The 27,283-nt window shown below is 40.4% G+C and overlaps 3 protein-coding genes and 1 pseudogene across 4 annotated transcripts; all 4 read right to left on the bottom strand.

Annotated features, from left to right (window-relative positions):
* Nucleotides 1-773: 773 nt before the first annotated feature.
* On the bottom strand, nt 774-11,864 carry LOC111221915 (DNA topoisomerase 1-like). 2 transcript variants are annotated; one of them, XM_022745509.1, is made up of 21 exons: nt 11,731-11,864; nt 11,238-11,262; nt 8,952-9,048; nt 8,680-8,794; nt 8,046-8,098; nt 7,859-7,945; nt 7,657-7,726; nt 7,372-7,463; nt 7,101-7,216; nt 6,866-6,987; nt 6,617-6,739; nt 5,968-6,155; nt 5,747-5,891; nt 5,255-5,398; nt 4,892-5,077; nt 4,746-4,814; nt 4,444-4,558; nt 3,345-3,472; nt 2,562-2,656; nt 2,316-2,465; nt 774-2,159 (listed from the first exon to the last, which is right to left on the bottom strand). In XM_022745509.1, the coding sequence occupies exons 1-21, from the start codon at nt 11,761-11,763 to the stop codon at nt 2,057-2,059; spliced, it is 2,256 nt and encodes a 751-aa protein (XP_022601230.1). In that variant the 5' UTR covers nt 11,764-11,864; the 3' UTR covers nt 774-2,056. The 2 variants fall into 2 exon arrangements, with proteins under 2 accessions (XP_022601230.1, XP_022601231.1); XM_022745510.1 differs by lacking the exons at nt 11,238-11,262; nt 11,731-11,864 and having other exon boundaries at nt 775-2,159; nt 8,947-9,013.
* A 1,467-nt stretch (nt 11,865-13,331) lies between these two features.
* LOC111221813 (ubiquitin carboxyl-terminal hydrolase CYLD-like) lies at nt 13,332-19,397 on the bottom strand. The gene is made up of 14 exons (XM_022745385.1): nt 19,312-19,397; nt 18,422-18,930; nt 18,017-18,146; nt 17,354-17,595; nt 17,084-17,252; nt 16,248-16,380; nt 15,946-16,050; nt 15,548-15,627; nt 15,380-15,446; nt 15,169-15,301; nt 14,964-15,072; nt 14,725-14,843; nt 14,430-14,634; nt 13,332-14,178 (listed from the first exon to the last, which is right to left on the bottom strand). The coding sequence occupies exons 2-14, from the start codon at nt 18,854-18,856 to the stop codon at nt 13,973-13,975; spliced, it is 2,133 nt and encodes a 710-aa protein (XP_022601106.1). The 5' UTR covers nt 18,857-18,930; nt 19,312-19,397; the 3' UTR covers nt 13,332-13,972.
* A 1,171-nt stretch (nt 19,398-20,568) lies between these two features.
* LOC111221589 (glutathione hydrolase 7-like) lies at nt 20,569-21,344 on the bottom strand. The gene is made up of 4 exons (XM_022745043.1): nt 21,236-21,344; nt 21,014-21,151; nt 20,817-20,907; nt 20,569-20,720 (listed from the first exon to the last, which is right to left on the bottom strand). The coding sequence occupies exons 1-4, from the start codon at nt 21,287-21,289 to the stop codon at nt 20,569-20,571; spliced, it is 435 nt and encodes a 144-aa protein (XP_022600764.1). The 5' UTR covers nt 21,290-21,344.
* Nucleotides 21,345-21,470: 126 nt separating this feature from the next.
* Nucleotides 21,471-24,620, bottom strand: LOC111221590 (annotated as a pseudogene).
* Between the last annotated feature and the right edge of the window lie 2,663 nt (nt 24,621-27,283).

A 27,283-nucleotide genomic window follows, 5' to 3' on the forward strand; every position in this document is an offset into this window, starting at 1 on the left:
ATGGATACCAGTCAAATTATTCAGTGTGATGAATGTGAAAGTAAAAAGCACTGGGACTGGAGAAATGCATACAGCCTCACCTGCTGGTGAGAAGCTGACAGTACAGCTAGTGCTGAGAGCTTATTTACCAAGGAAATTTTAGTCTGTTTTCATGGCAAGCCATCCTTGCAAAATAACATTTATTTTGTCTACACGGTGTATCGAGGTATTTAGTCCTAGGTATGTATACAGATGGCGGTGAGCTTTGAATTCAATGGCAAATCTGTGTCATGGGCAAAGAAAGGGGCACAAGTCTTCCAGATGTTGCCAGAGAAATGAAATCCAAGGGAAAACTTGAGGAAGAGAACATCACAGGAAAGTACAAGGTTTTACCGAGTCCAGTCACACCACAATTCATTTTCCAACGGGGGATGCAAAATACTCTGAGGGCTCTTTAATTTAGAAGATTAAAATTTATTAAAGTTCTTGGAACAGTTTTTACATTTAATAAGGTTCAATATGATGTGCTGCAGGCTGGGAATTTTCAAAGTCTGAGCTTGTCTCAAGATAAGAAGTGATCAAATGTGTTTGACAAAGCAAGTATGAGAACGGTGCAAATATGGCAAGACCTGCACCAAGGCTGCTAGTCCAAAACCAATAGGCAGCTGTGCTACTTGGGGCCTCTGCTCAGGAAGAAGGGCCTTGAAACACTTGTCAGAATCATGTTTCCTAAAATATTCAGAAGTAAGCCATGAGGAACTAATGGAATAAAAAAATAAATAAAATAAATCACAAATTCACAGGACATTTACTTGTAGGGTTTTATTCATTTTTGAACCTACAATGAGCATAAAACTCAATAAAACATGATCAAAGGCTATGACAAAAAATAAAAGGTAAAACAGGAATAGGATGTTGACTTTACAGCTACTTACATCAACTTTCCTATCATAAGAGTGGAACAGAGTGGAATAAAATGAACTGATAATTCACATTAAATGTTACATTACTTTATCCTCAACCTTTACACAATTAAAAAAAAAAAAAAACTGCTTAAATTGTAACAGATTGGTGATTTTTTTTGGCAAAGTTCATGTCCCTCACATACCCTTCTGGAAGAAAAACACTTTCAATTTACTGACTTTAAATACATTATTATAGCATCATCTTCAAGTAACAGATACGCAAGTTTTTTTTTGTCTTGGAACAATTGTTAAATTAAGTTAAAATCAGATGTAGACAGGACTATGCAGAGCGATTCAGAGGATGCTTGCAACTCAAAGGATACAAATGATTGTTCACATTTACACTGAAAAAGAAGTCCCTGATAGAGGATGTAAAACAAAATATTCACATTCTGCTTGCTTAAGTAAATATTGACATGGTTGCAGTATTTTCCCCTTTGCCTGCCCAGACATCCTCTTTCATGCTGAACAATTCAACATAGTCCAGTTTAAAATATTCACCTAAACAGACAGCTTCCATGGTCGAGCCCCTCAGACACACATGCACACGCACACACACACACAAACACACCTCAAAAGTCAAGCTCACATTTCCTTGAAAGGCGCGTGGGTGTATTTAAGGAATTCATTTGATTTAACTTTATCTATCAAAATATAGAATTCATTAATAATACATGGGAGGGCTAAAATACAGAGCGAGTGAACAAAGAAAATGATACAAAGCATTTTTTGTTTTTGCTTAATACAGTAGCTATAGGACCACAGAGTTCAAAGTTCAGGCATTGTTGGGTTTTGCCCCAAGGAGGGAGAGAGACAAAGGTAAGAGGGTCTTCCAATTACTGGGACTATGCCTTGATGCTCAGTTGTGGGTATAGTTCAGCCTTGTTGTCTGTCTCAGATCAGATGTTTAGAGTACCCCCAACACCCTCCTGCCACTTCATCATGGCCTCCGCACCTCGACTTACCATGTCACCGCTGTTTTTCTGCTCAGACTCTCAAATTCCTTGCCAGGTCTGGCCATGGAGCAAAATTCAGTTAAGCTAAAAAACAAGTATCCAATAAAAAAAAAAAAAAAAAATGAGTGTATCATAGTTAAAACCACAAACAGGGATTTAAAATTCAAAGTCGTCATCTGCCATGTCGATGGCCCAGGCAAACTTCTCACGCTGGGTTTTGTTGTAGATCTTTTCAACGGGAATGCCCCACTTCTTACACCTAGGAGACAAAAATTAAGATGGAGGAAAAAAAAAAAAAATTACTTGTGCATTCTTGTCCCCAACAAGAGGAAAAAAAAGAAAAAAAAAAAGAAAAATGCTGGCTGGCACAGTCAACAGTGATGCTTAAACAACAAACTTCAGAATATTATCGTACCAAGCCACAGAGATGCGAGGGTCCAGATAGTTGAGCTTGGAGGTACCAAGGGCAATTTGCTTGTTCTCTTCACGATCGGTCGCCTGCACCTCCAGCTTCATCAGCTGCTCCTCTATCCTCTGAACGGCCTTCTTCTTTGTCTCCACAGTCCTTCAGAGAAGACAAGAAGCACAAATTGTTAAACACTTGTTAGCAAGACTGACAAGGGAGAAACTGTTTATCTATACCAAATCCTTTGATACTCACTTTTTGGATTTTTCATCTTTCCGTACTTTGGCATCAGCCTTGGCGCTCTTCAGTTCTCTCTTGGCATCAGAAAGCTGGTCCCTTTTAGCATCAATCTAAGGAGAAAAAAAAAGTGATTTGTCTCAGATAAGTACAATAATTAGTGTTTGTACACTGACAGCAACATGATAATTGCCTAACATTCAATAGGATCTTGATCATCAAGTGATTTTAATATTTTCAATACCACTTTTGGCTAAATTCAAGGATTCAAAACCGACAAGGCAGTATTTGACATGAAAAGTTGAGAACTCATTAAAACACTAAAATCAATGTTAATACCCATCAAGCTCTAGCAAGACAAATGGACTATCTGAATGTTTTTCCCACTTACACTCTAATAATATGCTAAAATTACATTTTACTTTGCTTAAATACATTGCAACCAGATCTCTATTTGTTGCAGTGTGTTTAATTGTATTTATGCTATTGTAATGCAGAAAACCATTTACCAATTTCCTTTCAAGCACATCATCGTCATAGTGCATGAAACATAACAGCGAACAAGATTCAAGCATTGGGGGGGATATAAAATTGAATTTGAAATCATGGCAAACATGTTACTGACAATTCAAGGGCAAAGTTTAAATGAAATTTGATGTCAACACCAGGACAAGTGTGAAGATGGCATTTCAATAAAACCTACAAATGAAATGTCAGATGTAAAATGATGTCCATCTCGGTTTGAGTAAAAAAACAAACAAAAAAAAAACAAAAAACGGTATTCAAAATTCACATCCTCACCTTAGTCTGCAGGTTCTGCATAGACTTCTCAAATGTCTTCGGTGGAGCTCTCTGATGGTTACACAGGATGGCCACAGCCCTGTTGGCCCTGTTGTAGGACAAGATCTTGGCTGGAATGTTCTCCTCCGCTAGAGAGTCAGAGAGTGTAATTAGTTGTCTGTATGCAAAATGACTGAACATGACTAGGTCAAAACCCAGTGCATGGCTGGACTGGGTATGGTCAAAGTGTGAAACTGAGGGCGTATTTTGAAAAGTGCTGTGGGACCACTGTTAAAAACTGACATCATTGCATTATATTTGCATTCAGCCTCATGTCAGCCCTTTGTCTCCTCTGTGCTCTCATACAAATATTTTAATACAGCCGCACTTTCAATGAAGCTGTTCTCATTTACATGTTTTGTTTGTCTGACAATGGAATAAGTTTGAAATACTGACTGAAACGCAACCCATTATGACTACATCTCATCTCCAGGCCATTTCAAGCTGCTGCTCTGCTGTTAAAATCCTGATTTTATTTCAGCAACATTGTCTGAAAGAATCACCAAACAAATAAAAGACAAAGACTGCAGTGAGTTACATGTAATTGTAAAGTGATCACTCATAGAGAAAGTTAGAAGCAGCAGAATATCCATTTTATTTAGTCTTTCCACAGCTTCTGTCCGTGTAACAAACTGCCGTTTCATCTTTCTGTTACTCGCTGAACATAGCAGACACAAGAGAGAGCAGTACTGGCAACTGGTGGCTAAGGTTTGTCCAATTGCTTGATTGGTCACCAAGGAAAGAAAAAAAGTCTAAATCGAGCGATACATGTGCTACATTGGCAACGCTGCAGGCTGTAAACGCCCAACTAATACAAACCGAGTTTCCCCATTGGTTGTTGCTCTTTCAAGATGAATTGGCACAGTCATGTGACATTCAGCTGACCGTAGGTAGAACCATCTTCACTCACAAAACCCACATGAAAAACCCATTTTAAATTCAAAACTATCAGTTCAAACCCCTTGTGTCCCTTATTAGCTCTAGATACAAATAATTAATGAGGCTTTATGTATGTATGTATTGGGCTGTAGGTCCTTTTGCTTGGTAGGTAGATGCATACCATTTGTGAGCTCCTTCAACTGCTGCTGCAGGGTGATTGAGGCGTTGTAGGTACGGAAAACTTTGGCTGTCAGACCATCCATCAGCTCCTGAAGATGCTTGTTCAGAATAGAAGTCTGGAGGGAAACAATAAGTGCAATCATTGCACAAAGTATTTGGTGTTACAATTGACAAAAGGTAGACCAGTCATTTTGCAATCCACCCTCCCAAATAAACATGTAATACTGAGCATTAACTGATATGTAACTGAATTAATCGAATAAGGATTTTATCATTTCCTTCCACAAGTTTTGTTTTGCCTACATTTAGACGGTCGAACAGGTCATCATCCGGCTCCTTGTTCTCCATAAACAACTGAAGATTCTTGAATACCTAGAGGAGGCAGAACAAACATGAATGCACAGGCAATGTTTGCACATTTAGAATAAAAGCACTGTTTTCGTCCTTACCCTTTTCTCCACAGGGACTTTGTTGTAGTAGCGGATGGAGTCTTTACCCAGGAAGTCAAACTCCACGACATACTCCTGACCATCGTTCTCTGGATAGAGCTTGATGTGTTCAACTCTCAGTGAGCAGCAGCCCACGGTGTCAGCAGTCTCTCCTTCCTCCTTCTCATTACCCGCTCTCAGAGCCAGCTAGAGCACATCAGGACAGCTGGATTAAAACCGGCTTATAAAGACATTACCCTCGCTGCAGCTTGTGTTTCAGCACCCACTAAACCCCCACAGTCATTGTTAAAAAGCAATTACACTACATTAACTACTCAAGCTATACACACTCAGGACAATATCAATAGTCGTCATGCACCTCACCTTGTCGATGAAGTAGAGTGCCACAGCCCTCTGTCTGATCCTCATCTCCTTGGACTTCCAGTCTTCACGGTACTGGTTCCTGATACGATCCACACATTTCTTCAGTCTACGGGCTGTTTCATACTTCTGCCAATCCTTCTCTCCCTGCAGATAAACAGCATGATGATCAAGAGTAATGGATTACGTGGGGCCATGTCTGTGTGTCAAACACACGACACACAAAGTCGTGAGAACTCGAATGAAATCAGTAGGTTGCTTTACAGTACATCATGTTCCCTGCACAGTAATACATCTCTCTCCGTTTTTTAAATCCAAGGGAGCAAAAGCCCTTTCAACAGATTATAAACATCTTGAAAGGTCACACCGACACCTGGAGACAAACTCTGTACAGACGATGCTACATCGAGATGAAGTTACCATTTGCCCTGTGTTGACCTAAACAGAGGAATTTTTTAAGACCCAAACCTTCACGTACTGCAAACAGCAGCCTACCTTGATCCTGGAGCTGGGGTTCAGCATGATGTACTTGATGGAGCCTTGAATGTTCTCCGTCCACGACACCAGCCAAGTCACCTTGTTGTCATGACGAACCTCTTTCCACTTCCTGCCTGGAGGAGGCTCGGGGTGCTTGGAGTCCCTATAAGGAGCACATTAACATTTAATCATGTTACTCACTTCACACATCAACAATGAAAAAGCAACCATTCACTCACTTGCTGCAGTTGACGATGATGTCTTCAGGCCTTATGCGACGTTTGAGCATGCCCATTTTAGGATGATCTCCACGACCACGGAACAGGCCCGGGGGCTCAATGCGGAAGTTAGCAATACGTTCCCTGTGGTTGTCCATAATGCAGAAGCCGTACTCCTGCAATAGGCGCTCATTCTCCTCCTTTATTTTCTGCAAGGGACAGAGAAACAACATCAGAATTGTATCTTGCTGAGGTCAACAATTTGAATACAGTCAAAAAAAAAAATACTAAAGATGAAACAAAATAGTGCAAGAGAAAACTTTACAGGTACTATTATTTAAATTTCCTTGTAACACATTGCCAAGAAGTAATTTGATCGTTATGTACCATGGTTCTGTTCCAGATGATTTCCATTTGAGTAACTTATTTTGATGCTGTGTCAAAAACGTCTTATCAGGAAATATTGAATGTTCTACAATAAACTTATTCTAAAACATCTATGTACTTTAGAAGCAAGGTGGGTGACAACACTATCTGACCAATGTTTACAGGAGATACTCATGGAAGGTAAATATACAGTGTGGGCCTCCAAGTTAATTAATCCTTAGTTCTGATAACACAGGGAATAGATTAGTTTTAGCTCCAATACAATATACATGTAGTAACTGACCAGTTTCTCCTCCTTTGTCATGGCCTTTCTGGCTTCAGACTGTGCCTTGAAGTATTCGCTCATCTCACTGAAGTTGCATTTTTTCAGGTCTGTGATCTTAGTCTTTTCCTCTGAAGTCATTTCCTGCATCAGCAACAACACGTTACACTCAAACACAGGAATCTTTGAACAATTACCTTACCGGAATCTGATTTTTCAAAATCTGTTCAGCTATAAGTTTAAAAATGGAGAGAAGTGCATTTTTCCTACCTTCCTCCAATCTTTGAAGAAGTTTTTGCGGAAAATGTCCTTTGTGGTGTACTCATGGTCCAGCATTTTGGCAAAGAACGTGGCTACCTCTTCTGCTTCTGGGCTGAGCTTCATTGTTTTACCTACAATATGCAAAAACACAAGTTTATCAGCCACTCACATTTACACCTGCTATCATATAGGTACAGAGTCTTATTAAAAAACAAAAAAAAAGGTGAGCACTATACAATCTTACCATCATAGTAAAATTTGACATGGCTAGGAAGAGGGTCATATGGTGGTGCAAACACCGGCCCTTTGTGTTCCAGAAACTTCCATTTGACGCCATCTGTGTATCTCTCCTCTTCCCACCTGGAATCCCCCAAATAAAGCCATCCAATAAGGAGTTGAAATATACCAGCGAAACAAAACATTACTCGATCCAACAATAACACGCAATGCATCCACATTTGACCCATCACCACACTGATGTGTAGGTATTGTACAGCTGGTTGACTTCAACTAACCATTTCCACTTCTCCTCTGGCTCTTTTTTTGCTTTCTTTTTTCCATCAGTGACTTCTCCTTTTTTGTTTTTTGTCTTTTTGGGCTTAATGTCCTAAAAAGGGAAGAGAAACTATGAGTTCTTTCACTCCCAGGTTGGCAGAAAAAAATGAAATATCAACATAAGAGATTGACACTCAAGCCTCTCCCAATTCTTCAGGTTAAGATATACTGGAGGAAACTCTCAGAACTTCTTTTCATTGTCTAACTAAAACCAAGTTTGCCTGATTTCGTGGCTTTTTTCTTACCTCATCTTGTTTTCTTTTCTTGGCCTTCTTGTCATTTTCAGTCTTTATTTTCTTGGGCTGGAACTCAGAGCTGAAAAATAACACCCTGTGTCACAAGTCTGATAGATCAAATTTTGGTCACGTGGAAAACTATACTGATACCGGAAGCCTATGAAGTATACATGGAAAACATGTAAACAGTCTAATAGCATGGGCCACTTACTCGTTATCTTCATTCCGTACTCTTTTTAGAGACTGTTTAGGAGAGTGGTAAAAGTCATCTTCAGGCTCAGACTTCAGATGTTGTGGGCTGCAAAAGAAAAGTCATTCCCAATCAGACCAAAGAGGAAAAAAAAGACATCCGTTATCTTACATATAGCACTTAAGAGAAATGTAGAGTCGAGACCTACCTGGCAAACCCATTCTCTTTTTCCTTTTTGATTTTAACATCAAGGGACTTCATCTAAAAAAAAGGTAGACAAAGTTGTTAATGACAAAACCCTAAACCATAATCAACTGTCCAATATCCAAATAAAACCTAAATGACAGTCTAGTCATTTACTAATGGTAAATCGGTGCTAGTTTTTATAATTATGTATTTCTTCTGCTTCTATGCAGAAAAACACACCTGGTTGGGTCTAATTTGTAGAATTAGAACAGATCTTTATTTGACTAAGTTTAGCAAGGGCAGTGCCAGCCAAATTCTTTATTCTGCCAAAATACATGTTTCTAGCTGCTTGAAGCCACCTGAGATGTTGTGGAACCAAAAATCTTCCTCACATTCATACATTCATTTTCTTCCTGTGTTTTTGAACATTTCTATATCAGATATGTCAAATATACCATAATTGAAACTGAGAACATACACACAAATCAATAAGCTATACATTTTTCTCATTGTTTAAATAGTCAAGAGCCATGAATGCATGATTTGACAGAGCCCAATACTGCAGAAAAATTCATAATGATGAACTCCAAAAATCACAACATTTCATGCACAACCACACATGCATTATTCCACAAATTATTTGCATGATAATGCACCTTCTCCTCCTTCCTCTTCTCCTTGTGCTTGTCCTTGTATTTGTCTGTGCTGCCATCTTTGTGCTTCATCTTTTCCTTGTCTCTGTGTTTTTTGTCAGAGGAGTCTTTGTGATCGCTAGAGTTTAAAGAAACACAAAACTATTAAGTCAGGAGATTCAAGCTTCCAATGGCCATTGCTGAAAATACAGTAATAAAGGTGGTATGCCTTGTCCGTTTTGAGCAGACACCACCAGAAAAGTAAAATTTATGGAGTCTGGAGGCACACACCATACCTGTTGCCATATTTTGATTTCTCCCGTTCCTTATCCTTCTTGTGGTCCTTGTGTTTGTGTTCCTTCTCTTTGTACTTGTCTTTATGCTTGTGAGAGTCTGAGAAGATAACAGTGTTACCTTCTTCAAAAGTGAACAAAGTATTGACTGAATCAATCCAACAATAGACTGAATGGATGGTAGGCTTGTTGTGTACCTATATTAGGACCGAGAACTACCTAATGGCCAAAGTATGAACATTATGATTCTATACACAAGTGACGAATAAAGTGCACTCCCCTCAATTATTCTAATATGTACAGGCTAAGACAGACAATACTCTTATCAACTGACAACCTAAGAAGTACTCAAAGTCCACTTACAGTTTTTTCTCTAGGGAAAAACATGAAATTTATTGCTACACACAAGGTCTGAACATGCATCACAATCTGAATGTCATGCAACCTGTAAACAGAAAATGTATCACAGTAGCACAGCACCTCCTACTGCCCGTATGAGCCTCATTGTTTATGAGACAATATGAAACTACTGACAGGTTGAAACATGCAAGTGAACAAAGTAGACTTTTACTCTTTAATTTGTGTGCCACAACAGGAAAAAAAATCCACTTTAGTTAAGTAACAAGGCAATTATCAAAATTAAGACTCGACACCGAAACTTTGCCATCAAACACAGAGCTGAGACTTAGCCCAGTGTACTAACTAACAGGTCCTTAAATCAAGGTGTCATGTCAGTGTAAGACAAACAGTTCATATGTTTGAGGTAAAGTTTGATCAGTGAGTGATTTGGTCTCAATGAACCTAAAACAGACAAAAGGCAACCATGGTTGTTACATTTGACTATAATACTAGTTGTCGTTTTTCACCCATTATTTGAAGATAACAGATTGTATGTGTGCTATCCTCTCAGATCTAAGCCAAATCGCTGTGTGATACATTTCAATGCACAGGCCCTGTTGCAATGCATCATGTAACTGAAGACAAGCTGGAGAACATATCTGACACTTATGGTTGAGACTCCATTCTATGGTTTGCAGCTGACAGATGAAAAACATAAATTCAGAATATATGCCTGTCACTGACTAGCAAACACATTGTGCGAAACAGATATTTAGGCACAAAGTACAAAATGTGCTCGTAAATGGATGAGTGTATTGAATCCTTACAAATGTATGTATTCTTTTTTTTTAAACCAGGCCAAAGTTGTGTTGCTTTATAAAATGCCAGACTTGCTTATTCATTTTATTAAGCTGAGACCATTTAGTCCAGTCTGAAGACAACAAATACCACAACTAAAAGTGAAGGAGATGCCCCGTTTGTACCACAGACAAATCTTGTCCCATTACCGCAGAATGAAAACCAAATAAGCGGAGTGTTATATGGTTGTTCAGATTATTTTTAGCAGAAAAGCTCAGTCCATTAGCTGCTAGAGTATCTTATAGAGAGTATCATATAGGAAAAAAAGTTAGACCTGCTTAGCTGATGTAAAGAAAACAAAAGCAGTTTAAGTATGTATGAATGGTGTGTCCCAAGTATAGTATAGATTTCTACAGTTTAGACAGATAAATGATAATAGCACAAAAAACTAAAACTCACTTTTTACTTAAAGATGTTGTCACAATCATCTCATATCCAGTTCATTTCAATGTGAGGGTGAATTGAAGCTAATGACTGGATATGTTGACTACTGAAATATAGATCCAACTAAAAACATTCCACTTTCTCCTAGCGTTGGAATGCTGAGTCTCTGTAGCTATAAAAATAATAATGACCTAAGCTGTGAAAAAGAATTTAAGATCGCGTATAAAATATATACTCTTCTTGGTCACCACATGGGATCTTAATGAAGCACTGTGCCTTCGCATTTCTCTTCCACACAGCCATCTGCACTTCACAGTCTGGGTTCAGCTTGCAGCACAGTCAGGCCGCTACACCGAAAAAGAAAATGGCGCAGAGACTAAGTCCTCAACCCCCAAACCCTCACTTTCAGGTGGGAAATGTGGTACTAAAAGCTAACCAACAAGAAAATCTAATACGATAAACTGATAAAACACCTCAACGTGTGTGCCAAAATTGATTCGAATCGAGTAAATAATTTGCGGAAGAGCTTTTACAAGACCTCCCTTTTGAACAATAGGCGCTTGTGAGTGAGACAGAGGACTTAGTCTCTGGACGCCATTTCTGTCCTCTACTCAGAACTAACGTAACGTTACATTTGATCTGTGAAGACAAGTCAGAATTTAAGGAAAATCCTCGTTTTAACTTGTTAGCTTACCCTAATGAACTTACCATTGACCCGAGAGCCACAGTCAATCTGAAAAACCAAGAAAAAGGATGAATGTTATAAACCGTAGTAGCTAACTAGCCGGCTAACTAACTTTGAACTTGCTGGATGGCAAAGCGACAGTTTGCTAGCTATCCCGCTAGCCATGCTAGCTTGCTATGCTGGTCGGTAATATGGCTTAGCGGCTAATAGCGAAGCCGCTACGGCTAACACTGGCTACAGCTAACACCAAATTAATTGTAGCGTTACCCCACTTTGTCTTTGAGTTCATACCTAGCCAAACAAACCTTAACATTAACCGGATAGCACCTTTCCACAACGTTACAAATAAAAATGTGATGAAACTTGTCAAGCCGATGTTAACAACAAAATGTGCGCTAGCAGAGCACTATTCACAGTTAGCTAAGTTACCCTGTCAAACCAAACAATTTAAACGGTAGCAAGAAACTGTACCAGTTAACCACAAGTGATGACATAACAAAATGCGTTTAACATTACCTGGTCCTCGTTGTGGGAATGGTCCCCACTCATTTCCTACGCGTTGCTTGATTAAAAAAACAAAAATGAGAAACGTGGAGAGTTACCACACACCGGTGAGTAGATGCAAGCAGAATGAAGAAAAGACACGGTTGTGTAAGAGCCAAGTTCCAATTGTACACTAAAGCGCATGCGCCTCAGTTTAAATGGTTGAGAGCAGCGTAGCTCCTCCTCTTGACAAAACGTGTTGCTGTCCAGGTCCAGGCCCACGATGGTCACACACAGGACGGAGTGGGGTACACACATACCAGGAGCACATGGTGCTCCAGGCTCAGTGCTCTACTTGTTTATCCGTTTGTTGTTTGTATTCATTTGTTTTGATAAGTGAATGAGAGGAAAAGGAAGAAGCAGCTCTGTGTACATATTTTTAGTAATAATAGTTAGAGCAACAACAACCATCATCACCATCTGTGAGTCTGAAGAGATCTTTCAGTTATATGCTTTTCTGACCTCACTCATCCTTATGTCATTTTGTAAATATGCATATCAAGGTATATTTTGGAGTATAAAGTAAATATTTCATCTAATGGCATAGCCGAAACATGTTACAGACATATATGTTGGTTGAGTGAGAATGACCCTCATGTACAGACAATACTTTCACACAACACCATGTTTCAGTGATTCAAAAAATGGTGCAGGCCAGAATGTATGGTTAATAACAGACAGGAGCCCATCCTGCCTTCCACAACCTTGAGAGCCAATAGCCCTATTTATCACATTTAAACTCAAAGGCATAGAGGTTGAGACTATAGAGTTTATATGTCACAGTGAATTAAAAGTCAAAGGCATGGTTCAGAATAATAACCACTTGAAATTTGCTATTAAAAAGTAGGTTTCAGCCTTATGCCAAGTGCACCTCCTCTTTAGACAATAAATGAGATTGTGCATAATGTTTCTATGGGGATTCCAAAACTGGTTGACAGGTGATCACTCAACAACTGTGAATCTAATCTGTATACACAGAGCAGCATCTAAAAACACCAGTATTTTGAAATGATTCTGATTACTTTAATCTTTGTTTAAAAACCGCTGCATTGCAAATTTAAAGCCAATGATATTTCTGAATATTTTTCAACATATTTTCATCAGGTTATGAAAATAATATGCCTACTGGCGTGGGTTAATGAACCTGCATGTGTTTGGTTATACGATTTTTTTTTTTTTTTAAACTGTATATCAGTTTGGGATGAATACCTTTTGCAGACCTCATAGTGGATCTAAGTGTTCAAGACAAACTCCTTCCACAAGGGGGCGTCGCAGTCTATTATATTATCTACTAGGATTAATGTGGCCTGTCAAAGCCTCAACTCATGAGATTTCACTCAGACTTCAGCTTTAGATGTAGTTGAACAGATCAAAATGTATTCCATATTGTGAGAGGCTGCTAAAGTAACAATAGTCTGGTGTATTTTCCTGTGGCAGTTCTGTCCAATTAAAACTTATTGCCTGCATTATAAGACAATTACATTTTGTGTTAGGGTTAGTTCACTGATTTCCAACTGCAATTTCTTTTACATTTTATTGATGAAAATATTACATTAAAGATCCATTTATGTGCACTAGCAATATAAGCACACAGTGCAGTTGTTTAATGTACACAAAATGCAGCCAATCATGTACCTTTCACATCTTGTTTTTAAAGAGGCAGCCCATCAATAATGATAAAAACATTTAAATGATATGAGAAGCTGCAGTGAGTGTTTTAGGTCACAAGTGACAATCCAGAGTTTTAATTATATAACATCATATAAACAAGTCAGAGTGAGTGAGTGGACTTAAACTTTAATTCATCACAAAAAAATAGGACAAAAAAATAGATGAGAATGTCATGAAAATCAACATGCTACAATTCCCTTTGAAAAACTTTGTATAAATAATAAATGTAACAACAGCAAAACATTCAAGCGATAAAGAAGGCAAGGGTGAGGAGTACAGTGCAAAGTGCAATATTGTCACTGCTCCTTCTTTCTCTCCTTACATATCAACATCAGCTTTGAATAAGAGCAATCAAAGTCAGATTTCCGAACTACAATATTGTATTTCTGATGAAAAATAGAGTTTATTTCCATGATGTTGAAAGCATCCGTTTCAGTTCCCACTATTTGGATGTAAAAACCAACACAAAATCTTGCTGATTAAGCAGAGATGCAAGGTTATTAAGGCACTGTTGTGAGAACATTGTGTCCTCCTCTTCATGCGTTTAAGGCTCCTGATGGTTTGGCTTTGAGAGTGGCGGGGCTGGGTTCTGGTATAAAAACATGTAGGAGTCACACAGCAGCCTGCGCACTAGTTCAGGAGCCTGAGAGGGGTTTGCCCGAGCCAGCTCCTCCTCCGACTGGGACAGGAAGTCACCCAGCTCCGGACAAGCTCGGATCTCAGGAATGTTGTATCCACTTTGATCGTCACCTGTAAGAAAGAGAGGGCTCAAGATTAGACATCAGCTTAAGATGAGATAACAACCAGTCACAGACGTCAGACCGTATTCTTATCTAATACTGTCAAGGCAGCATTATCAGAAAATAAAGCAGTCATGGGTAACCACTTCATAGAAAAACCAAAACAAGTCTGTGTTTGCACGAACATCTGAATAAATTTAAGAAAGGCCAAGAAATAACTTATTAGGAATAGTAAATGAAACAAGCTGAAATCTCTCTCACCGCATCTGTCTGCCATGCAGTCAAAGAAAAGCCAGGAGTGAGGGTCAGGGCCAAATTTGACAAAGGACACGTAGTGGCTGGTTTGAATGCAGAGCACAGCAAACAACTGCATCATGTGTCTGGGAACAGGAGTGTCAGAGGCTACATCTGCTGGAACCTCTAGATCTCTGGGGGAATGACCCTGTCGCGTGTGGTGACTGTGCACCTGTTAAAAATTAAAAAAAAAAAAACAGAAAATTTTACACCACAAGTTGGGTCAATGGGACACTTGACAACAAAAATGATCATGGTTTACCTGTGTGTTGCAGGTAGTGCAGTACTGCTTGATTCTTCCTGGCTGCAGTTTGCGATCTGGTAGACACTGAAGACATTCATACTCTGCCAAATGCCCACAGACAAAACATTCTCTCGGAGCTGTTGGGAAAAGCAGGTGTTTCGTGAGCATCTCAAAGTTCTTTAGAAACACTGTATTAAAGAAAGTCTTCCATTCACACGCTATATGATGAATCAGTGCAGATCACATCTGTCACTCACCGTTGTGTAGAAGGTCTGTGATGTCCAGCTCAGTGGAGGGAATGATGTGAGAAAACATCTTATACTTGTTTCCAAACCTTGGCATCTGAACCATTAGACAGGAGGGCATCTGACAGACAAATGTAATATTGTGGTTACATGACTGTGTAGAGGGAAAATTGATAAACCTACTAGGACTTCTTTGCTTAGTAAGAGGAGCACGCACCTCTTCGAACTTGAGGTCACCTGACAGGCAGGATGCTTCCAGCAGCTGTTGGACAGTTGGCACCTGTCCAATCTGCTCTTTTTCTAGAAAGATCTGGAGGGTGTAGGCACCCTGAGATGTTTCTCGTCGCGATCTAAAATGACACAACATTTCAGTAACAACACAGTCAAATAGAACAAGATATTCAATACTGGGTGGTTCGGGCTCATACCTGAGCTTGAGCAGTGGCTCCAGGCAAAGCACCTTCTGAAAGAGGACTGTGATGAACTCCTCTGGGTCTGCAGTGAAGCAAAACAAAAGTAGGCTTTGATATGTGATGTTGCAATGACTTGCATGTATTTTTTTTAATAATTTTATGTTATAAGATTCGGGTGCATACCCTTTTCCTCTGTTTGAAAGGTGTCGCAGCCAAGCTGTTTGCGGAAATTCATCACACTTTCAGCAGGGACAAATCCTTGTCTGCAATAAATACAATAGCTATCAGGAACAAAATCCTTGACTGCAATAAATACAATAGCTATCAGTAAGCAAACACAAGAACTCACACACTGGAATAGCTGCATACACCAAAACATTCAAGAGTAAACACAAAGACACACCTTCTTATGCAAGTAAGTTTTAAGCATATGCACTTTCTGTCTTAGCTAGTGAATGTAGAGGACCTGAAACATGAAGACAGAGTGTACTTCCTGAAATGTCATGATGTTCTTGTTTTGCAAATTAGATTATAAGTAAAAAGATAAGAAACATAAACCATCTTGAGGACAGTGTTTATACCTGCGTAAACGGTTGACTACTTTTCTCAGAGTGCAGGTTATGGGTTGCTCTGTGTCAGCAGGCTTCTTACAGATATTATCCAGGGTCACAGATGAGCTGAACAAACTGAAGAGAGAAAACCATATTATTTTATCACCTCAGTGCTTATCTGAATACAGTTCACCACGCTCATTTGGCTGTATATAATCTCCTCCAAATACAAATACTTTAAGTAATGTGACAATAAACTAAATGTGAGCTGGGTTTGCAACAGCGCACTACTTGAGAGCCAAATGCTCCAAGAGGTGGTGAACTGGTTTTACCTGAAGAGTGTGGCATCAAGATAACAGGAGTTGATGTGACCCTGAATCCCCTTCATCCTTCCCACCAACAAAGACAAGGCCTGTGACTCGGGGATAGGCGATGCATCCTCCTCTGAGTCCTCAAATGGAGGAACTGAAAACAGCAAGCAAACATACACAAACAGATGTTCCTATTAAATGACATGTTAATGCAGATCCCCTCATTTAACTGGCAGCTTTAGATTTGAGAAACATAGCATTCTGCATCAGTTTCTCATCAGGCTTCAACACAGTACAACTGCACAATCACACAGGCCTTCAAGGATAATGATTAATCTGCCTTTCCAAAGTAGGAAGCTCAAGGACTGTCAGACATGTTCAACAGATGAAAAGAGTGCCATAAAAACAGCCATTGTTTTAGGTGCCAATGACATCATTTCTCTTCTCTACATTGTGCCAGAGGCAGAAGGGTGTGAAAATAAAGTCAGTTAAAGTAATTAGAAACCATGATTTGTGACTGTTTTTCTCACTAATGCACAACCCTGCCCATTATAACTGACAGGTAGTACGAGGAACAACAAACACCTATCCCAAAAGTACAACATAATACTGGCATGCTTATCAAAAGTACAGTTTGATACGTCCTGTAGGACGCTACAATTTTGTGCAGTGTACAAGGAATTCTGAAGGATGTTAGGTTAAACTTGCTTAATATTATTTTGTACAGGTGAAGTATAACAATAGTACTGAGAAACAATTCACACAGTGCCTTCAGAAGAAATTATACCAATAATATCAAACGTGCGTAATGTGTACAGTTGAATTGCTTGTGTATGCGCCTAAGAGAAGTGTCTAACCTGGAGGTGCTTCGGTGGGCTTTGGGGTCTCCCTTCCTGTAGAGGAGTAGACAAACCTGCTGTCAGGGCTGCACTTTGTGACAGGAACAAATAAAGCCCTGTTCCCTTTGCAGGTGAAATATCTCTGGCTTCCGTACTTCCCATCAGAGCAGCCGTTCACCTCATAGTCCTGAAACAATAAAAAACCAAATCAGATACAAGGAGTCTTAGGCACCTGAAGCTACAAAATTTGAAAAAAAAAAAAAAAAATACAAAATTTTAGTGCCTCACCAATTCGATCCCGGCCCATTCATCGGTCTTTCCCGCAGGGACACCCAACCACCGGACGACCCCGTACACTGTGATTCCCGAGTTGGACATCACCTCCACCATGGATCCCACCTCCAGAGGGACATGAGGCTTGGTCAGACTTTGGCTCTGAATGACACTCTGCTCTTGGTTCTCTCTCACTTGATGTGCACGAGATCCTATACTGGGCATGGAGTTGATGCGAGTCACTGCTTTTTTTAGACCTGGGTCGGTGGCGGGAAGGAGAGGATGCTGGTTAGGAAGTCATATGACATTCTTTTTCTTGACTTGTCACATGTTGCCTCATCAGATTGACCTCTGGCTAACATCACACATGTCTACATATGGAGGTATGTAGACAGTTCAGAGTGAACAATGTGTAAAAAAACACCAGACCATGTGATGAATCTACCGTTCTGCATTCCAGAGCAACAGGACCAGTTTTTCCAGATTTGTATTGGGACAACTTCTTCTGTACCCCACCAGTAGCCACAGGTGTTTGGTCTAAACATTCCAAATGCAGGATCTCATTCACTAAGGATTTTGTTTCATAAAATCAAGGATAACCACACCAAGTGATGATGTGGTTCAGAAATACCACATGTTGACTATGAAAGAGGCAGATGAGCTGGTGACTTTACATACCCCCACATTGGCCGTCTCTCCAGTGCAGCCCGAGGGGGACGGAGTAAGATGGGATCACCTGGACGATGTCTGCAGCACTGAACAAGGGCAGGGGAGCGGGTTTCTTGGATGACAAATTGTGATCATTGTCCTACAAAGAAGAACAAAACATAACAGTTACTGAAAAGCAAATGCAGACATGTAACACTCGTATGTACTCACACTTACAGAACACAATGCTCTTGTGGATGTGTACAATTTGCACTAATGACACCAAGAGTTCATATCTCTCTGGCAATCTTTTGACTGATAACTTTGCCTAACCTTATAATTATAATTATGCCTCTGCTACCCGTGCTTTATATAAAGACACCCACACATTGATGCTACATGTGAAAAAAAAAAAAAAAAACAGGCTTCACCCACCACGAATTCCACCTCAAAGCCAAGCAAGTGCAGGTCGTCTTTGTTCTCTTTTCTCCCAATTTGCATCAGGTTCTTCACCATCCCGGGCAGGTGGCCCTTCTTGTGCTTCACCACCACCAGGTCATCCGGAGACAGCTCACAGATGGCGGAGAACAGCTGAGGGTTACACAGCAGCTCCAGGCGTTTGCTTGTGGAGGAGACGAAGAGCAGTAGCTGGGCCTGGTGGCGGGTCAGAGGGTAGGTGTCCTCTCTCCTCACGATGCCTCCGCTCTTCGGGCTCCCTGCGTTGGAGCCACTGCAGTAGAGCAGTCCCATCAGCTCCCCATGCTGCGTCTCTGTCTCCACACGGCCTATACATCCTCGGCAGAAGCCTTTCCTCGACTTCCCGCGTATCACGATGAAAAACTTCTCCTTCACTACAGTTTTGGGCTCCATTGAAACCCCCTTACTTCCTCCAGTACTGCTGAACAGTTTTGAAGCAGATATTGTGCTTTATAGGAGCAGGTAACCTGTAGAGATACAACAGAGGTACATTAGTTCACTGTAAGTTGGGAGAAAATAAATAACAATTTCGAATAAAAACTAATAACTTCCTGTTTAACTGTTCTCACTGGCAGAATAAACACCATGATATGCTATAAAACCTATAGCAGTATATACAGTTAACATTGCTGGGCAACTCATGTAAGAAAAAAAAAGAAGAAAAAAAATCCTATTTATTTTAAGTCCCTGCAAGAGCTAACTTGATTATATGATCCATGACACTCCACCTCTTTTAAGTAAACAAACGGACATGCCCTGGACTTCAACGCATTTCTAATAACTCTGTTAAAACTCATCACAAAGTCGGTTTAGCATTTGAAACGCAGGAAAACCGTTGTCTCACTTACTGCTTTTTATCTGTCAAGTGCAATTACTCCACTGTCGTTGCATGAATTGAACTGCACACAAGGGCAGGTGGGTCCGGCGGTGAGCGAGCTCTTCCCTTTTACTACTATGAAGGAGGTGGGAGCACCCTGCACGCATTTAAATGCTGACCCGCATGTAACATCCGACGCTCACACACTCTCCGCCCTCCACACCCTCAAGATTTCCGCAGCAGTTCATGACTGTAGACTGTGCGTAAAGAAGAGGGAGGGTATTGTTGACTACTACAGCTGATTGCTAGTTTTACATGCAACATACCTGCAAGTGGCCCAAAAGTGTAGTGTTTTAAATTGATGCTGTGTTCAACATTTTCTATTCCACATATTCTCGCTGTGGATGTATTTACGGAAATGTACATTTATACTAAGAAAGAGCAGAGATTTCTATTTGTTACAGCTGTTGTTCCCTAGTTTTCTTAGCTACATATATGTAGTGACACATTTTAAGATCCACCTCATGACCTTGACTCTGGTCTTCATGTAGTGTCCTATACAAACTGGACTTGACAGTAAGATAAACCTAAATGCTCATGTGCAGCCTAATTTCTCAGAATATAGTCTGAAGTCAACAAGTCTTCATTTTCTACTAACTGAGGTTTTGTTTTCATCTTAAACTACATGAGGTCACCATGTCGTGATCACATCTCATCACTGGAACATTACTCACCGGTGGCTGCAATGATACACTGTCAAACAGTTATTGACCAAAATGTTTACAGTAAGCAATGCCTCGAGTACAGTGTTTTGAGTGACGTGTTTGTGTGCGCGCAGACACATGTGATGTGTTCTACCCTGTGACACAGCCGGTATGCATGTCTGATAGTATCTTGAGTGCACATCAGTTTACATAACAGCCGTCATTTTCTTCAGCATGCATGGTGCTCATGTTTCCTCAGCCCTGCATCAGACATGTCTGTGTTACTTTATAGAAAACACACACTGATGAAATCTGGAGCTCAAGTTTGTCATGGTTATTCCTTGAATCAGTTTTAAGACGATTTACAGGAATAGACAATTTTGCCTTCTTTAATAGAAAGTACTTGTTGGAGGACTGCCCTCTGCAGGCTGGTGATCACAATAACAGGACGCCGTCAAACACTGGAGAACAACAACCATAAACTTACATAATTCGGTGCAATAACAACTTATCCAGTTACTACTAAATATGGCCTTGGGAACTGTTTCTGAAAAAACAAATTAAAGTTCATGAGAACTATAAAACTATGATGAGCCATCAGATAATTCAGGTACTGCTATGGTCTTAATGACATCTCTGTTCCTCAGAATGCCCAGGACAGCAGAGTCTGTCTTCACTCTTTGAGCTACGTGGCCCTTTTCATGCAACAATGGCACACCCTCTTCTGGAGAGTCAGCTGATGAGGGAAAACAGGAAATTACTAATATGAAAAAAATTACAAATGTGACAGCAATAAAGCCAAAGGTCAGCTACTACTGTATCACATGCTTACAGTCAAAAAGAGGTCTGTTTGGCAGATGGAATCTTTTCAGGGAGAGGCTTTCATTTTTCTCTTGATGGTTGGACAGAGCACTGATCAACACCTGAAGCACACAAAAAGTCCACATGGTAAATGATTTTACATTAAAAATCCAAACATCCACCACTGAATCAGAATCCAAACTCCTGTATAATGTAAAGTGATCAAACCTGGGTGGTCGCACTGAAACTCTTGTGTCCCCCTGTGCTGCTCAGTGCCATGTAGATCCCACATTTATGCCAGGCTGGCACCACTATTGTGGGCATGACAGATGACAGGGGCCTCTTTCCTGGCTGGACTCCATTTCTCTACAGCACAAATGAAAAGCAGATTTAAGTCAATACTTTGTAACTGACTGATTTTATTAGGTGAGATTTTGAATGTTTATGCACCTGGTTGGTTTGGAATTGCCCTCTGGTTTTATTTGGCCAGGAGAAATCAAGCATGAGGCTGTTGAGAATAACACCTGACGGAGTTATGAGTCTGCTTCCGAATGGTCTGCTTAAGGAACTACAAGATCATAAAAGACAGTAGATAAGACAGAAGAATGTCAGTGTACCCAGCAGCACATACCACGCATAACCTCCTCGTGTGATAATTTATGTCAGACTGTGGGCAGTAACGCCATCACCTTGCCACCGACACCATGAGGTCATCTGGTCCCATGACCGCTACCTGTCCAGCCTGCAGCTCAGGCTGGAGGGAGTGGATTGTGGAGTAGTGCTTGCGCGGAGATGTGTGGGAGTAATCGATCCTCTCGGCCTGAATCTTACTTTATCAAAAGCAGGGAGGAAATGAACAGGGAGTTCGCTGAAATGCCCGACGTAATGATTAGTTAGTTTGGTGTTGTGCAGTAGAGTGGTCAGTCAGTTACAACACAAAACAATGGCACAAAAAATAGATATGAAAATAAGCAGTTATAGGCAAGTGACACCTAAATATCAAAATATTAAAAATGTCATTTGTGATTGTTTCAAATGATTTAGAGCTGAAACTATTACTCAACAAAAACATTATTTTGATCATCAGTTCAGTTTCACTTCTCTCTGGTTTCAGCTCCTCCAGTGTGAAGAAGGTTTCATGCTTTTCCTTGTCATATACGATAGTAAACTGAATATTCGGGGCTTTTAGACTGTCGGCCTTGTAAGATATAAAACATTTAGAGACGTCTCTGGGTGTAATGGAAACTTTCTCTACTTTCTGACATTTCATAAAGAAAACTATTTACTTATTTAATTATGAAAACAGTCAGATTTATCAGCAGTGAAATCATCTTTAATTGCATCACTATTTTGATCCCTTAGTGTAGTTTACCTCAGGATGTCAGAGAGCAGCTCAGCCAATGAAGAGTTATATTTAGGGTCACCCAAACCACTGGCCATAGCTAAAGCTCCTTCCAGGGCCTATATATATATAAAATATATATATATTTATGTATTTTCATGTATTAGCACTACTGTTTTAACTCGGCCATAATATAAAAAGTCTTGTGATATTAAGGTTAAGGTTGCAATCCTGTACCTCAGCAATCCAGTGGTCTGTTTGATTTTCTGTGTTATTGTTCTCACTGAGACGGAAGCCCTCTAACAAACTGAGAGCTGATATCAGTGCTGCACCAGCAGACGGGGGAGGGGGAACCTGAATTATAAACTCTGAGACAAAAGTAACACAAAATAAATGAAGGTATCAAGAATACATACACATTTGTTTGGTATACTGGGGGAACAAAGTTTAGTCTATACCATTATACAGTCCTTCCAGTGGTTGTTCAACTTCTACAGAGTAGTTAGAGATGTCCTCTCTGCTCAGGACCCCTCCATTTGTTTGCACCTTTGTATGAAACCACAGAGACGGCTGGTAAACGACTGAAAGATGTGTGATGTCTTTCCTAAACTCAGAGCAAAATGAGATTTCACACCAGCTTGTTTAATATCTGGGTGTCATTTACCTCATCCACTATCTCTTGTGAGAAGTTCCCATCATAAAAGTTTGACAGATCGGCCTGTAGGACTCCTGCCAGAGTGGGCGTCCTCAGAAATGAACCAGGAAGTAGAGCTTGACCGCCTGGGAAGAACATTTCCCTGAAACGCTGTGGTAGCTGCTCACCTTTTACCTTTGATATAGCCTCAGCTGTAGAAGAATACAAAGAGTTGCATCCTGGTATATCATCATCAGGTGACATTATCAGGTTATATTATGTATGTGGTTAACAAGAGGCGGTTTGACTCACCGAGACTGAAAGACACACTGAAACCTTCATTGGCGACGGCAGCTGCTCTGTTGACCACATCCTCCCACGACAGACTGCAGTGATTTTGTGGTAAGACATGTCTGACATGTTTGACGTGTTTGACTTTGAAAACTAAACACTAGGAAAAAACACCAGTAAACAGAAATCACTTTATCCACACTCTTTTACCTCCCATACAGACGGTGAGCATGATGTAACCCTCTGAGCATACCTGGCACTCCCACTTGAAGACCTGCCTGAGAGCATATTATAGGTGTTTACAAGCTGAACAATGAAATCAACAACATTTAATGCTCCCACCTTCCCCAGCTTGTCCCCACCTATGTTACCTCAAGCTCTGACACATTTTGCAGCACCGCCTCTGTCAGTGCTTTAGGCGCAGTTCCCTGAAAATTGATCACCCTGGTTTCATTCTTATGGATGTCATGAAGCAGAATCACCCCACCTCTATAGAAAGAACAAGAGATGAATTTCAGATGAGACAGTTGTGGTTATTTTACAGCAAGCATATGAACCACCAGTCAGTTACATACCCACCAATACCTGACACGTGTGGATGCACAACACCCAGACACAGGGCAGCAGCGATGGCTGCATCCACACTCGATCCGTGATCTTGAAGGACTTTTTGACCGAGCGCAGTGCAGCGCTCATGGTCCGACACCAACACACCTTTAACAAACACCTGAGAAGCGACAGGGATGAGAATAAATAATGCTGTGGTGTTTTAACTTGTGTTATACGACATGACGTACCATACTTTCCCCCAGATAACAATGCAGGATCAAAGCAATGGTCACTCCAGTGGCAAAGATGATAGACACAGCACACAGAGGCATGAGGCTGGAGCTGTCCTTGTCCGTCTCTGTGAGGCTGGACAGGCTTTGTCCAAACAGATTTGAGCTACCAGAGGCCATTTCCTTCAGAGGGATCTCTTTTGGGAGATGGCTGAGATCTGTGGCAGCAGAAAGGTAACAACATGCAAACCTTTAGCAGTGGAAATGCGGTGATTTTGCCAGGCAGGTCTTGATTAAAGTTTTCAGCCCAGGTCCTCAGTTTTCTCCCTCAACATCTAATCAGGTGTACACCTGCAGTGCTGCAAATTAGCATCATGGCAGGTTCAAATTGGAAAGAAATCCAGCATCATCTTGTGTGATGAGAACTATGATTGTAAACCATCACTTCACACTGTACCTGTATCCTCTCACCGTGGTTTTTATTCAGTTCACAGGTGAAGTCACCGCATGATGAGCCATCAGCCAACTGACATGAATCAGCAAAACTTCTGTAACTACATGATTGCTTGTTAAGTTTTGTTTCAGGAGAAACATCCATCCTCCCTGTATTCACTACAGGGCAAAGTCCATTCAAGAAAACAGGAACCTTCCTTATTGTACACTATTGTGCCACACGAACAGCACTCCTCCCTCAGAATAACATGTGATTGAGCACAGCAGGTGCAATTACCTCCCAACCAATGAGATCTCAACATTTGCACCTGTCAACTGTGGGTAGTTCAGTGTCATTTGGACATTAGGATTTGACTCATAAATAAAGCACAAGCTGCAAAGTCATACTTTTTATTGCTGTATAAAAGGTTTTAAACCAAGTACATTTAGTAAAGTAAATGCATGTCAATACACAAATCACATCACTTTGAGGATACATTTTGCATAGGCTGCACTTTTCTCATCCACATGTATAAATTCACATGCACACAAACAAGAAAACATCTTCCATCCAAATTCATATACAGTACAGGTTATAATGTAGCTGCCTAGTAACTGGCATCAGTTGTCAAGTGTTATAATGAGTTAAATCTAGATCAGATCTATAGCTTAAATCTGCACAAAACTTAAAGTGTGTAAACAGATGGAGTAATGCTTTTTTGGTCAACTCTAATGTGTGTGTGTGTGTGTGTGTGTGTGTGTGTGTGTGTGTGTGTGTGTGTGTGTGTGTGTGTGTGTGTGTGTGTGTGTGTGTATTATAGTGTGTGTTTATTGTGTATGATGTACACTTAAAGATTATTTCCTGGTTTACAACCAGAGCTTCAGTGGCTGAGGTTGCGATGCCCTGGCTGTTGGAGGTGGAAGGAATGGTGTTGGACACCTTGGTGAACACGGTTCTGGCGCTGAATGGCGTTACGGGACATGTGGTGTCGCTCTGCCCAGGCCTTAGCCTTCTGGTTGCAGGTTAACTGTGTCAACTCTGCCAGAGCTTTAGGCTGAGAGAAAGGGTCAGAGATGGCTCCACTGGTGGTGCTGCTGCTTTGAACTGTGGGCTCTGGATCTAATACACTGGAGAGAAACACAAGCAAGTTTGTGAATTTAAAAACCTTGAGAGAAGTGAAGTTAAACGGGTCGGAAATTGAATAAAGTTGTGCTTTAACTGCAAAGTTTGAAATAGTCTGTAGTTACAGTTTAAATACAGTCAGTATTTTTTTTCTCTCTAATTTAATATGGTGACAATTTCTTGAAGTTAAAATTCTACCAGGCCTACAGAGAGAAACATTTCTCTTGCCTCCTCACCTTGTATTAGTTTCCATGTTGGCAACTGCATTGCCATGAGGAGCAGAGTTTAATGGTTGGGTGTCAGTCAGCTCTGCATCCTGGTTCTCTGCTGAACTTGTCTCTGTGGACACACGAGTAGACAGTAAGAATGTATAACATTAAGATGCACGGTTCTCTGGCTGAGCAAATAACAGGTAGATTACTGAAAAATCAACATGTGGTATGAGCCAAACAGACCTTTAGGAAAAAGCTTTTTCAGTTTGTTTATGTTTCTGTTTAGATCCTTACTTGGCTTAAAAGTAAGTCCTCCGTGACGCCATCAAATATGACATCAGCATGATTGTGATGTATAAATAACATTATGTCAATAATAATATGTAATAAGTAAGTCTTTATGATTACTGTGATCTGATTTCAACTGTACCTACCTACAATTACCTACCTACCATTCAAATTGTAATGATGAAAACATCAGTGATCTACAACAAATGCCTGTTTATTTGTATTTATTTTGTCATATTACAGATATCCTAAATATAAGAGTTTCTCAGGGAAATTAAGTGTTTTTCAGTTACATGGCCGACCTTGATGACTGACAACAAGCCACTCTTCTTCCACCACTTCTCCAGACTTGACTTCTTCAGGGGTCTCCTCCTCTCCCCCAAACAACAGACGGGTGATGGTTTTGAACATCTCTCCTTTGTCTTCCCTTGGTGTGTTTTGTCCTCCTTCCTTTCTTTGTACAGCAGGAGGCTCAGGTGTCTTTAGCTGCTTCAGACAAGAAAAAAACAGTCATGGGCATGATCATAAAGCATCACTGCCTCGCTTCAGTAACTCTAACTAATTCATCTTTGACTGTTTGGGAGTAGGTGATGCCATGAGACCCCTCCTTTATGATTATGTTTCAAAATTCAGGCAATGTTTGGTCAGCTGACTGGGACGTCCAATGAAATTTCTTCAAATGCATTGGTTTGAATAATGATTCCCAATCCCCCTAGAATTTCATTGTTAGCGTCCATCTGGTTCTTGATATGTGGGGGAGGGGCTCCCTTTATCAAACATCTTGTCAGTGCCAAGCTGGGTCTGCAGATTTCAATGAGCCATTGCTCTACAATTATAACTGACACTGAATTAATTTCCGCAGTGCACGGTAACTGTAATGGTGTTATATTGCTACTGTGTTGTGTTTACACTCAGTGGCATGCAATTCGGTACACATCTCATAAATAATGGGAGAGATAACAGGATTAAAAAATACTACTAACTTCTAAGTTTAAACGCATTTCATACATCCTGTGTTCAGCATCATAGTGTCCTCAGGGATGAATTAATAACGTTATAATGTCCACAGGTGCAACCAAACTAACTCAGACAGGCAGTGACAACCAGCAGTACACAGCACATCACATTTAGGTTAATACGTGAACAAAATGTGTCCAATATCTATTATAGTAATGCTGACAACCTATTGTTTTGTCTACCGTATGTATTGCTGTAAATTAGCTGCAGCTCTACAGCGTTTTCTTACCTGCCGTCTGTGTCTCTCAGTTTGACTCGCAGACCATAGTGGAGTGTCAAATTTTCACAGATATCTCAAGGTTTTTAAAAGCCCAAAGATTATAACTGCACCACCCAAACAAGGCTGTTGTTTTACATTTCAAATATTCAACCGATCTCTG

The sequence above is a fragment of the Seriola dumerili genome, unplaced genomic scaffold (assembly GCF_002260705.1).
Source record: "Seriola dumerili isolate Sdu_G_001 unplaced genomic scaffold, Sdu_1.0 BDQW01000088.1, whole genome shotgun sequence".
In the NCBI taxonomy this organism is placed as follows: domain Eukaryota; kingdom Metazoa; phylum Chordata; class Actinopteri; order Carangiformes; family Carangidae; genus Seriola; species Seriola dumerili.

Bases quoted from the DNA above. Each gene is read 5' to 3' on its own strand.
- LOC111221813 (XM_022745385.1), bottom strand. From the start codon at position 18,856: ATGGAGCCCAAAACTGTAGTGAAGGAGAAGTTTTTCATCGTGATACGC. The intron at 17,596-18,016 runs GTATGTAAAGTC...CCACCGACCCAG, and splicing joins GAGAGACGGCCAATGTGGGG to GTCTAAAAAAAGCAGTGACT. The intron at 17,253-17,353 runs GTGAGGCACTAA...TTATTGTTTCAG, and splicing joins AATGGGCCGGGATCGAATTG to GACTATGAGGTGAACGGCTG.
- LOC111221589 (XM_022745043.1), bottom strand. From the start codon at position 21,289: ATGCTTGATTTCTCCTGGCCAAATAAAACCAGAGGGCAATTCCAAACC. The intron at 20,908-21,013 runs GTTTGATCACTT...TGTGTGCTTCAG, and splicing joins GTTTCAGTGCGACCACCCAG to GTGTTGATCAGTGCTCTGTC. The intron at 20,721-20,816 runs GTAAGCATGTGA...TTCCCTCATCAG, and splicing joins AAACAGACCTCTTTTTGACT to CTGACTCTCCAGAAGAGGGT.
- LOC111221915 (XM_022745509.1), bottom strand. From the start codon at position 11,763: ATGAGTGGGGACCATTCCCACAACGAGGACCAG. The intron at 7,727-7,858 runs GTAAGTGGCCCA...GTTATTTTTCAG, and splicing joins GTACGGAATGAAGATAACGA to CTCTGAGTTCCAGCCCAAGA. The intron at 5,078-5,254 runs GTGAGGTGCATG...GATGTGCTCTAG, and splicing joins CACTCTACTTCATCGACAAG to CTGGCTCTGAGAGCGGGTAA.